Genomic DNA, 11,416 nt, shown 5'->3' on the forward strand with positions numbered 1-11,416 from the left:
GAAAAACAAATGATAGTCCCACTAAGCCTAAACCAGATGAGATGGCATATCGCTGCAGAATGCTGTGGTAGCCATGCTGGGTAAGTGTGCCTTGAAATCTAAATAAATCCTAGGCAGTGTCAACAGCAAAGCACCCCCACACCATCACATCTCCTCCTCCGTGCTTCATCCATTCACCTACCGCGTCTCACAAAGACACGGCGATTGGAACCAAAAATGTCCAATTTGGACTCATCAGACCAAAGGACAAATTTCCACCGGACTAATGTCCATTGCTTGTGTTTCTTGGCCCAAGCTAGTCTCTTCTTCTTATTGGTGTCCATTAGTAGTGGTTTCTTTGCAGCAATTCGACCATGAAGGCATGATTCACGCAGTCTCGTCTGAACAGTTGATGTTAATGTCTGTTATTTGAACTCTGTGAAGCATTTATTTGGGCTGCAATTTCTGAGGTGCAGTTAACTCTAATGAATGTATCCTCTGCAGCAGAGGTAACTCTGGGTTTTCCTTTCCTGTGGCAGTTCTCATGAGAGCCAGTTTCATCATAGCGCTTGAAGGTTTTTGCAGCTGCACTTGAAGAAACGTTCAAAGTTCTTGAAATGTTCTGGATTGACTGACCTTCACGTCTTAAAGTAATGATGGGCTGTCGTTGCTCTTTGCTTATTTGAGCTGTTCCTGCCATAATATGGACTTGGTCTTTTACCAAATATGGCTATCTTCTGTATACCATCCCTACCTTGTCACAACACAACTGATTGGCTCAAATGCATTAAGAAGGAAGTAAATTCCACAAATTTACTTTAAAGGAAATTAGTAGGTGTGTCCAACCTTTTGACTGGTAATGTACGTCGAATTGACCTCTGTGCCCAGTGGGTTTCCAAGAGGTGTTGACTGTTCCTGACTTGAAAATCTGAGACAAAGTTTCAATATTGCTGTCCATCAATGATTCCCAACCAAATTTATTGAGCTTGAGCGATGCAAAAAGAAAATATGGATATTATTTGCCCTGAAAGTTGTGCAAAGTTGGTAGAATCATATTCAAAATTATTCACAGCTGTAATAGCTGCCAAAAGTGCTTCGACCAAGTAGGCTATTAACTCTGGGGTGTGAAGAGATACGCATTCAAGACGCAGACCTAGAATTTTCTGTCATTTTTCTTTCACTTTGAAATTGTGGAGTAGATCGATAGGAACAAAAAACACATTACCTATTTTAAGATAACATTTAAGAACATTTTTAGGCAGTAAACGTTGCATTTTAGGCAGCAAACTGCAAGGAGTGTGTAAAATTTCATTAAGCACTGTAAATATTGCAATAGACCATTGCCTATTTTAACCTCTCTGGGATATGTGGGACGGTAGCATCCCACCTGGACAACATCCAGTGAAAATGCAGAGCGCCAAATTCAAATAAATTACTATAAAAATTTAACTTTCATGAAATCACACAATCAATATACCAAATTAAAGCTACACCTGTTGTGAATCCAGCAAACTTGTCAGATTTAGAAAATGCTTTACGGCGAAAGCAAACAACGCTATTATCTGAGGATAGCACCCCAGCAAACAATCACAGACCATCATATGTCAACCCTCCCGGCGCGACACAAAACGCAGAAATAAAGATATAATTCATGCCTTACCTTTGACGAGCTTCTTCTGTTGGCACTCCAATATGTCCCATAAACATCACAAATGGTCCTTTTGTTCGATTAATTCCGTCGATATATATCCAAAATGTCCATTTATTTGGCGCGTTTGATCCAGAAAAACACCGGTTCCAACTTGCACAACGTGACTACAAAATATCTCAAAAGTTACCTGTAAGCTTTGTCCAAACATTTCAAACTACTTTTGTAATACAACTTTAGGTATTTTTTTAATGTAAATAATCGATAAAATTGAAGACGGGATGATCTGTGTTCAATACCGGAGGAAAACAATGTGTAGCATGCTTTCTGGTCACGCCCCTCTAACAAACAGTACACTTCACTGGAGCCTCATTCTGAACATGGCTACTTCTTCATTTCTCAAAGAAAAAACCTCAACCAATTTCTAAAGACTGTTGACATCCAGTGGAAGCGATAGGAACTGCAGGAAGGTCCCTTAGAAATCTGGATTCCCAATGAAAACCCATTGAAAAGAGAGTGACCTCAAAACAAAAAAAATCTGAATGGTTTGTCCTCTGGGTTTTGCCTGCAAATAAGTTCTGTTATAGTCACAGACATGATTCAAACAGTTTTAGAAACTTCAGAGTGTTTTCTATCCAATACTAATAATAATATGCATATATTAGCATCTGGGACTGAGTAGGAGGCAGTTTACTCTGGGCACGCTTTTCATCCAAACGTGAAAATGTTGCCCCGTATCCACAAGAAGTTTTAAATAGGCTGTTAGACTCCAAATTACAGACCTGGTTTGCTCCATATTTCCCTATGTCAAACCTTCTCAACCAGGATACAGTGCATTTGGAAAGTATTCAGACCGCTTGACTTTTTCCACATTTTGTTATGTTACAGCCTTGTTCTAAAATGGATAAAATACATTATTTCCCTCATCAATCTACACACAACACCTAATAATGACGAAGTGAAAACAGTTTTTGAGAAATGTTTGCAGATGTATAAAAAAAAACGATGCCTTATTTACATAACTATTCAGACCCTTTGCTATGAAACTCGAAATTGAGCTCAGGAGAATCCTGTTTCCATTATTCATCCTTGATGTTTCTACAACTTGATTGGAGTCCACCGGTAGTAAATTCACTTGATCGGACATGATTTGGAAAGGCACACACCTGTCTATATAAGGTCCCAGAGTTGACAGTTCATGTCAGAGCAAAAACCAAGCCATGAGGTCGAAGGAATTGTCTGTAGAGATCCGAGATAGGATTTTGTCCAGGCACAGATCAAGGAACGGTACCAAAACATTTCTGCAGCATTGAAGGTCCCCAAGAACACAATGGTCTCCATCATTCTTAAATTGAAGAAGTTTGGAACCAACAAGACTCTTCCTAGAGCTGGCTGCCCGGCCAAATTGAGCAATCGGGGGAGAAGGGCCTTGGTCACACTGACAGAGCTCTACAGTTCCTCTGTGGAGATGGGAGAACCTTCCAGAAGAACAACCATCTCTGCAGCACTCCATGAATCAGGCCTTTGTGGTAGAGTGGCCAGACGGAAGCCACTCCTCAGTAAAAAGCAAATGACAGCCCGCTTGGAGTTTGCCAAAAGGCACCTAAAGGACTCTCAGACCATGATAAGCAAGATTCTCTGGTCTAATGAAACCAAGATTGAACTCTTTGGCCTGAATGCCAAGTGTCACGTCTGGAGGAACCTTGGCACCATCCCTACAGTTAAGCATGGTGGTGGCTGCATCATGCTGTGGGGATGTTTTTCAGCGGCAGGGACTGGGAGACTAGTAAGTATCGAGGGAAAGATAAACAGAGAAAAGTACAGAGAGATCCTTGATGAAACCTGCTCTAGAGTGCTCATGTCCTCAGCCAGGGGTGAAGGTTCACCTTCCAACAGGTCAACAACTCTAAACACACAGCCAAGACAACGCAGGAGTGGCTATCTGAATGGGACAAGTATCTGAATGTACTTGAGTGGCTCAGCCAGAGCCCGGACTTGAACCCGATCGAACATCTCTGGAGAGACCTGAAAATAGCTGTGCAGCAACACTCCCCATCCAACCTGATAGTGCTTGAGAGGATCTGCAGAGAAGAAAGGGAGAAGCCCCCCGAATACAGGTGTGCCAAAATTGTAGTGTCATGCCCAAGAAGACTCAAGGCTGTAATTGCTGCTAAAAGTCCTTCAACAAAGTATTGAGTAATGGGTCTGAATACTTATTTATATGTATTTCAGTTTTTTATTTGTAATAAATTTGCAAACATTTCTAAAAACCTGTTTTTGCTCTGTCATTACTGGGTATTGTGTTTAGATTGAGGGGAAAAAAACAATGTAATCAATTTTATAATAAGGCTGTAGCGTAACAAAATTCATAATACTTTCTGAATGCACTGTATATCGTCCAGACATGTGCACATCTTACAGTATAAGCCTACTAGGCTATTTACAATTAACGTCCATGAAAATATGTTGTCATTGCTGGGGACATACTGTAAGTGTGTATGTTGTGTGGCCACTAGGCAGACAGGCATAGAAATAGAGGACTCATCTTTATATCCGTGCCATAGAGCCCCACCGTAGAGGCGTCATAATACCCATAAAACCAAACAGGGAAATGGTTCCAATCGTTTCTCCACCATTCATTTTTCCCATAGTGAATTTTTGAAACACTTTAAAATATGGGCTATGTTTCATGTGGGCTTACCCTGGTGTGACGTTTTGATAACCATGTAAATTTCTCTCGAACAAGGTGACTTTTATCAATATATTCGGCTCTATTTACTCTCAGATTCAAAAATGATAATTAGCATCAAAGTAGACATCAACAAGACTACAATTCCCTGCAAGCTCCTGCATGTCATCTCTATCTGACACCTTTGCTAACAGGTTTTGTGTCAATTTAAAACTTGCACAAGACAGTTCACAGACTTGTGAATTTAAAGAAATGTTAATTTATTCATTACTAAATGTAGCTAACATTAGAAGCTACAATCCGCAATATTAAAGCTGATCTACCCCCTAAAAAATTAATAAAAATATAAAAATTGATAGTTAATCTAGAGAATCTTACCTTTGCCTCGATTCGGCAGGCTCGTCCAGGTCATCATCATTAGCAGCTAATTAGCATTTCATTTTTGGGAGGTAAATACAAATCAAATCAAATACAGGCAAATATATTGACCTTGTTCGAGAGAGATTTACATGGTTATCAAAATGTCACGCCAGGGTAAGCCTACACGAAACACAGCCCTTATTTTAAGTGTTTCTAAAATCCCTTATGGGAGAAATGAATGGTGGAAAACAGATTGGAACCATTTCCTTGTTTGACCGCTAGGTTTTATGGGTATTATGACTCATACTGTGGTACTCTATTATAGCTCCTGTGACAGCATGGGCAGTGCTATTGAGGCCACCACCCATAGGAATCCCCACTCAGTTGACTACTTTGACTACTTTAAAATGGTGGAAGCCCTCAATGACAATGTTCATGCTAAAACGATTATATCCATGATGAATACTTACACTATAGAGCTGAGACATAGAGAATGACAGCAGGGATCAGGGCTTCGTTCTGTACGTTTTTACAATCTGGAACATTCAATTGAATGGAAACGATGCTGTACTGAACGATCAGTTGAAAAATGGGGAGGTTGTGGGTTGGGAAACGCTGTCAGAATGGCCACTGCTCTTTAAATACGTCACTCATTGCTTCAAGCCATACCTTGCCACACCCATCAAACTGGAGCAAACGTACCTCATTCTGTTCAATAACTTTTTGGGGAAATGTGACGTTCAGTACAAACTGTTCCACACCGTAGTAAACATTCAAGCGATCTTAAATCACCTCTGGTCTCTGTTCGCGTGGCCATGAGGAGCTCAACGTTACACCTTGGTGCAGCCGGCAACAACAAACCGATCTACAGCATCAAGACTCATCCCTTCGCAGGTGCACGTGCACACGCAAATGGGTAGTGTGTGGACACCATGTCAATTCTGAGCCTATTGGCACATGCAAGAATACAGATCAGCGTGGAGAAAATAAAACAGGCAATGTGCCACCAAATAATTACTCCCACGTTGCATTACTGTGTTATTATTGTATTATTATGTAATAGCCTACATACATTATTGACTGTACTATTAGGTTGGGTGGTTTGGTTTATTGGGGATTTTTGTCATGGACATAGGCCTACATGTATATAGGCTTTATCTAAACCTATAACTGAAAACCTACTAAACATAATAGTGTAAACAAAAGATACATTTTTATTTTAACTTTCACACTCACACAAATTGAATAGGAGGCTACACCAGAATGGAAATGTGTGTTCTTCCCTGCAAATGACTTTCTGTGGATGTTTTCTCAATTGTAATAACATTTAGCCATAGAAGGTCTGACCTAGTTTCCTTACATTTTTTTAAAGAATAAGTTAAAAAAATATATAGTATTTTTGTTCACTCATACAGTCACAAAGGCCTAGTTCACATATTTGTATTTATTTGTTAGAAATACAAATAAATAACTGTGGCTATGCACTTTCCAATTCCCCACTGTCCTATAATAAGTTATAAACCTTCCTAATATAGAGTTGCACCCCCTTTTGCCCTCAGAACAGACTCAATTCGTCAGGGCATGGACTCTACAAGGTCGAAAGCGTTCCAGGCCCATGTTGATTCCAATGCTTCACAAGGTTTTGACAAGTCGGATGGATGTCCTTTGGGTGATGGACCATTCGTGATACACACGGAAACTGTTGAGCATGAAAAAAACAGCAGCATTGCAGTTCTTGATGCACAAACCACCTACTACCTACCATACCCTGTTCAAAGGCACTTAAATATTTTGTCTTGCCCATTCACCCTCTGAATGGCACACATAAACAATCCTTGTCTCAATTTTCTCAAGGCTTAAAAATCCTTCTTTAACCTGTCTCCTCCGTTTCATCTACAGTGACTGAAATGGATTTAAAGTGACATCAATAAGGGATCAAAGCTTTAACCTGGATTCACCTGGTCAGTATATGTAATGGAAAGAGGAACCTTGGTCCTAATGTTTTGTACACTTAGTCTATAGGCCTATGTCATTATTCTGCATATGGAAGTTGTACATGAAAGTACAGTTGGCAGAATGTACAACATGCCAGTAGCCTTCATAAAGAACAAATCGATTGGGCTTTAATGTGTATGGAAGGAATTCTGCCCTACTCTCTATCTAGTAAACATGGTCGACTTGCACGTTCCGCCTAGAGTTGTTTTAAAGTCTCGTGGCGTAGCTGTAGCATGGTGGTACACGTGACACAGCCAATGATGCATAAACCCAGCCCGCTAGAATAAGAGGCAGGGCCATTCTCGTGCAGATCGCACAGAAAGGGGATGGGTTGGAAGCGCCGTCCAACACGTGAGGCTCATGTGACGGAGGTAGGTCAGCTATCCAACTGAGAGACTGTCTTGTCACAGGGTTTATTTAACACGTAGACCAAACTACTCCTCTCTCACACATTTACCCGGGAGTGGAGCTTCTAAACCATTGCTGTGCTTGGATCTCAGAGTGACACCATCACCTTGACAGTCTGCAAAGCAATAGCCTGTTGGAAGATTATTCTTTATAAAAAGATGTGTTAACTATTGAATAGAAGAACATAACAATAATAGCAAGAAGAAGAAGAAAAATATTTATTTCTTATTTGCTGAAACAGATCTGAAGAAGCCTATTTTTAAGGTTTAATTTTTTGAAGACCAATTTTTGGATTTAATAAAGACGCAAAATGGAGAGGATTACAAGTGCACAACCTCCTCCTTGTATGGCAAAACACCAGTTGCTGGAGATGGCAGACATGCAAGGGTAAGTCCCCAGAAACAGCTGGTAATTTATGCATTATAACATGCAAAACAACCTGGTATTGTTGTGTAAATAAATAAATAACATTAAGCATGATTTCTTATCAATATTTTATTCGCATTGTCCTATAGAATGGATTTCCCAATGTACGTGTACAAACCCCGACGGGGGTTGAAGCGCGGGGAAGACAGTAAGGTATGCTACAGTTCTTTACTTTAAACATTTTGTTCATTTAGTTTAAAACAACATGTTCATCTTTGGTAATATATTCATTCTTATTCCATATTGAATATATGTTACACATTGACTTACAAATGTATGCATGTTTTCCCGCAGGAGTCGTACAAGTTACCCCACCGATTGATTGAGAAGAAAAGACGTGACAGAATCAATGAATGCATTGCCCAACTGAAGGATTTATTGCCAGAACATCTCAAACTTGCAGTGAGTACGACTTGAATGTGTACTGACTATGTAATAGCAATGCAAAAGGTCTAGCGCCACCTGGTTCATGTTTAATTTGTTTTTGTCGAATCGATGCCTTGATTAGTCTGACATTTAATTCAAACATTTAGCCTGATATGACAAAGGAAAGTTATTATTCGATTTTTTCCCTCATAATTATCCCCCACGATGAAATCGGGAGGAGACTGTGGATCTGTCTCCGGCCGTCCGTTCGTTCGATCGTATGTTAAACGCGATATCTTAGACAGCACGGGGCCGATGTTGACAAAACGTGGGTGAATTATGCTCTTTGCCATAGAGATCCTGTCATTTACAAAATTAGACTGATTGATTGGCCCAAGGCGGGAGCTATAGTAATTAACTGAAATCTGCATCATTTGTGGGGGACGACGTGTTTACTGTTGCCTTTTGTAAATGTGTTTTATTATTATTATTAATATTATTATTATTATTATATCAATACTTGTTCATATTATCATACTGAAAAGGTTGGCTAATTATAATTACTTGATTTAACTGCCTACACATATTGACACAAAGCCTTTAAAAACAATACATATTACATAAATAGTACATTGATCAACTATGCTTTTACGTTATAATTATTGCATTGTGTTTGAATGTTGGTGTGTGTGATTCCCTGCCTTCCCCCCTGTGGTGGTGTGTCCTTTGTTCAGCTGCTGAAAGTGTTACATAAGAAAGATCAACATGCTTATGGAAGGTTTTCCTGTTTTAGACTTTGGGCCATTTGGAGAAAGCTGTGGTGTTGGAACTCACCCTGAAGCATGTGAAAGCCCTGAGCACTCTCCTGGATCAGCAGCAGCAGAAAATCATTGCATTACAGAATGGCATGCAAATCAGTAAGTTTGACACCGTGAGATACACTGTTTCATTTTATTATGGGCTACACCCTATTCCCCCCGATCAATAGTTTTATTTATTATTGACATACCATCGAGACGGTGGTTTCATTGCCAAAACTGTAGTATTATTGAATATATCTGATATGACTTTGTTTCTCACAGGTGATCAGAGCAGTGTTAGCTCAGAGAACAGTGAGGAGATGTTCCGCCTTGGTTTCCACGTCTGTGCTAAGGAGGTCCTCCAGTACCTGGCTAACCAGGAGAGTAGCAAAGACCACCTGACCCCCTCCCACATGATCAGCCATCTCCAGAAAGTAGCATCAGAGGTGCTCCAGGGTCCACCCAGGCCCAAGCCAGAAGAGTCTACCCACAAACCCGTCGAGAGCATGGAAAAGCCTGCTGGTCATCCGCCTAAGGGCAACGAGGGTAACACCAAGAACTTTGTGTCTGTCATTCAAAGGACATACCCCCACGGACATGGGGAGCAGAGTGGCAGTGACACAGACACTGACAGCGGCTATGGAGGGGAACACGAGAAACGAGACCCCAAAGGCCAACGCACAAGCTGCTACGGCAAGGAGGGGGAGCTCAAGTATGATGTGGCTGAGAGGATGGCAGGAGGTGGCATCAAGCAGGAAGGTGATGAGCCCCAGATCAAGAGGTTAAGAACTGACTCCTCAGAGGATGAGTCTTCCTCTGGACAGGTGGTCAGCAGCCACGGAAGCTACATGAGCTTCTCCCAACACCAGACCCCACTCTGCATGCCCTTCTACCTCATCCCCCAAATGGCTGCAGCATGGCCCATGCTGGAGAAGTGCTGGTACCAAGGGGGCATGCCCCTTTTGTACCCAGGCATGAGTGGTTCTGCAGCCAGCTTGTCTCCAGAGAAACTACCCCAAAACCTGGTAATGTCGCCCAGGCCAGGTTCCCCGGCACACCACCAGACACCTATGGATTCACCAGCTCTCTTCCAGGCTTTAAAGCAAGTCCCCCCCATGAACTTGGAATCCAAAGACTGATACACTTTTGTGTTTGCACCCTGCTCTATGAATATTTGTGTTGAATGAATCGCCTGCTGGAAGGCATCCAGGGAATGGGAAAACAAAGACGAGAGCACCAGCAAGCAGCTGTTTCACCCCTCAGCCCACATTCTCCCTTTGAGAGCAAACAGCAACTGTTACAGACAAACACAGTAGCCACCGCCCTCCAAGCTAGCATCCATACACTGAGAGGAGCCTTGGAGCCAGTCAGCACTGAAGCTCAGTCCCTTTAGAGGCTCAGATATGACCTGTTGCAAAGTTCTGAGTAACTGTAAAGAGATGGTCTACACAAGGACATGACAAAAGTGTTTGAGGGTGAGACTTACCGTGGGGATGGTTTCTCTGCACTTCTGTTTAATCTCAGAGTTAAACCCAGAATGTGATGCGCAGACAGCACAGCCCCTAGCCATTCGGACCTGCCCTTTGCACACATCGGTCTATAATGAATGTAAGAATTGTAACGAAACCCCTGTAGATGCTGCTTGAGTTTCTACGTGTTGTAAACCTGTCACTGGAGGTTGAAACTGAAACTGCAACAGACCGTCCTTTAGACTAGAACGCTACCAAATACGTCTCTGGTTTATGTTGACCAGGGTAGTCACAAAATCATTGCCCCCTCTTCACCCACCAAGTGTACCTTGCAGCTAAATTGATTTTTATTCTTTAAACAAGTCAGGATGGTGTCACAGGACCTGATCTGCGCTCATGATGTAAATACAGAAGTGATTTTAGTTTTGAGTTTGTAACTCACTACCATTCGTGCAAGTAGTTCTTGTGAGGTAATGTCTTGTAATTATTTTGTTTATACTACTTGTACATATCTATTTTTGATACATGACCTACAGAGTGTATTTTCATTGTGACTAGAAGGAGAGAGTTTTAGCTGGCCATTTTGCTGTATGCCAAGAGAATGTGTACATAGCATTGTGCTAGACCTGATTTGCATCATGCTCATTATTAATTTCTCGTCTGGTCAATTTCGGTCCTGATCTAAGTTTATGCTGTTGCCTTTACTTGTTTATAGCAGACAACAATTACGGCGGATGTCTAACTGTATTTGTATTAATTATTGAGTCTGTGGCAAAGAGAGGAGAGTGAATGTAACGTTAAGGCAAAATGTTAGTTTTATATAGAACGAGGTACTTGGATTTGTATTTTAGGATCTAACAGATGGTTGCTTGTTGTTCATATTGTGTCTAGTATTGTTGACATACATTTTTAAAGATATTAATAAAGATGTTTTTTCCCCTGTGGAAATAAGTGTTTGGGTCGGAATCTTGGTAGAACACTTTAGCATGTTGCACATCAAAGCAACCCAAACTGGCTTCTCATCCAGTGGCAGTCAGTGCCATTTAAGATGAGGGAGGACACTTTTTTTTACATTCATTAGCATGGCCTTTTCTATTACAGCATATTGGATTACTGTTATTCATACTCCGTTCACTCAGTTCAATGTAACATTGATAGATCCAGGCTACTACTGTACATGATACTAGAATTTTCCCTATACCCATCATGAAGTTGCTACAACCTAACCTATGAATGAAAGTTTACAACGTAGTTGCACACAGGTCGAAAGAAAAAT

At 41.1% G+C, this 11,416-nt stretch overlaps 1 protein-coding gene across 1 annotated transcript; it reads left to right on the top strand.

The window, feature by feature from the left end:
* The first annotated feature begins 7,043 nt into the window (after nucleotides 1–7,043).
* On the top strand, nucleotides 7,044–11,088 carry bhlhe40 (basic helix-loop-helix family, member e40). Its single transcript, XM_039015734.1, has 5 exons — nucleotides 7,044–7,466; nucleotides 7,595–7,658; nucleotides 7,800–7,907; nucleotides 8,665–8,788; nucleotides 8,954–11,088. The coding sequence occupies exons 1-5, from the start codon at nucleotides 7,390–7,392 to the stop codon at nucleotides 9,808–9,810; spliced, it is 1,230 nt and encodes a 409-aa protein (XP_038871662.1). The 5' UTR covers nucleotides 7,044–7,389; the 3' UTR covers nucleotides 9,811–11,088.
* Nucleotides 11,089–11,416: the final 328 nt, after the last annotated feature.

The sequence above is a fragment of the Salvelinus namaycush genome, chromosome 20 (assembly GCF_016432855.1).
Source record: "Salvelinus namaycush isolate Seneca chromosome 20, SaNama_1.0, whole genome shotgun sequence".
Lineage (NCBI taxonomy): Eukaryota > Metazoa > Chordata > Actinopteri > Salmoniformes > Salmonidae > Salvelinus > Salvelinus namaycush.

Bases quoted from the DNA above. Each gene is read 5' to 3' on its own strand.
- bhlhe40 (XM_039015734.1), top strand. From the start codon at position 7,390: ATGGAGAGGATTACAAGTGCACAACCTCCTCCTTGTATGGCAAAACAC. The intron at 7,908-8,664 runs GTGAGTACGACT...TTCCTGTTTTAG, and splicing joins CAGAACATCTCAAACTTGCA to ACTTTGGGCCATTTGGAGAA. The intron at 8,789-8,953 runs GTAAGTTTGACA...TGTTTCTCACAG, and splicing joins ACAGAATGGCATGCAAATCA to GTGATCAGAGCAGTGTTAGC.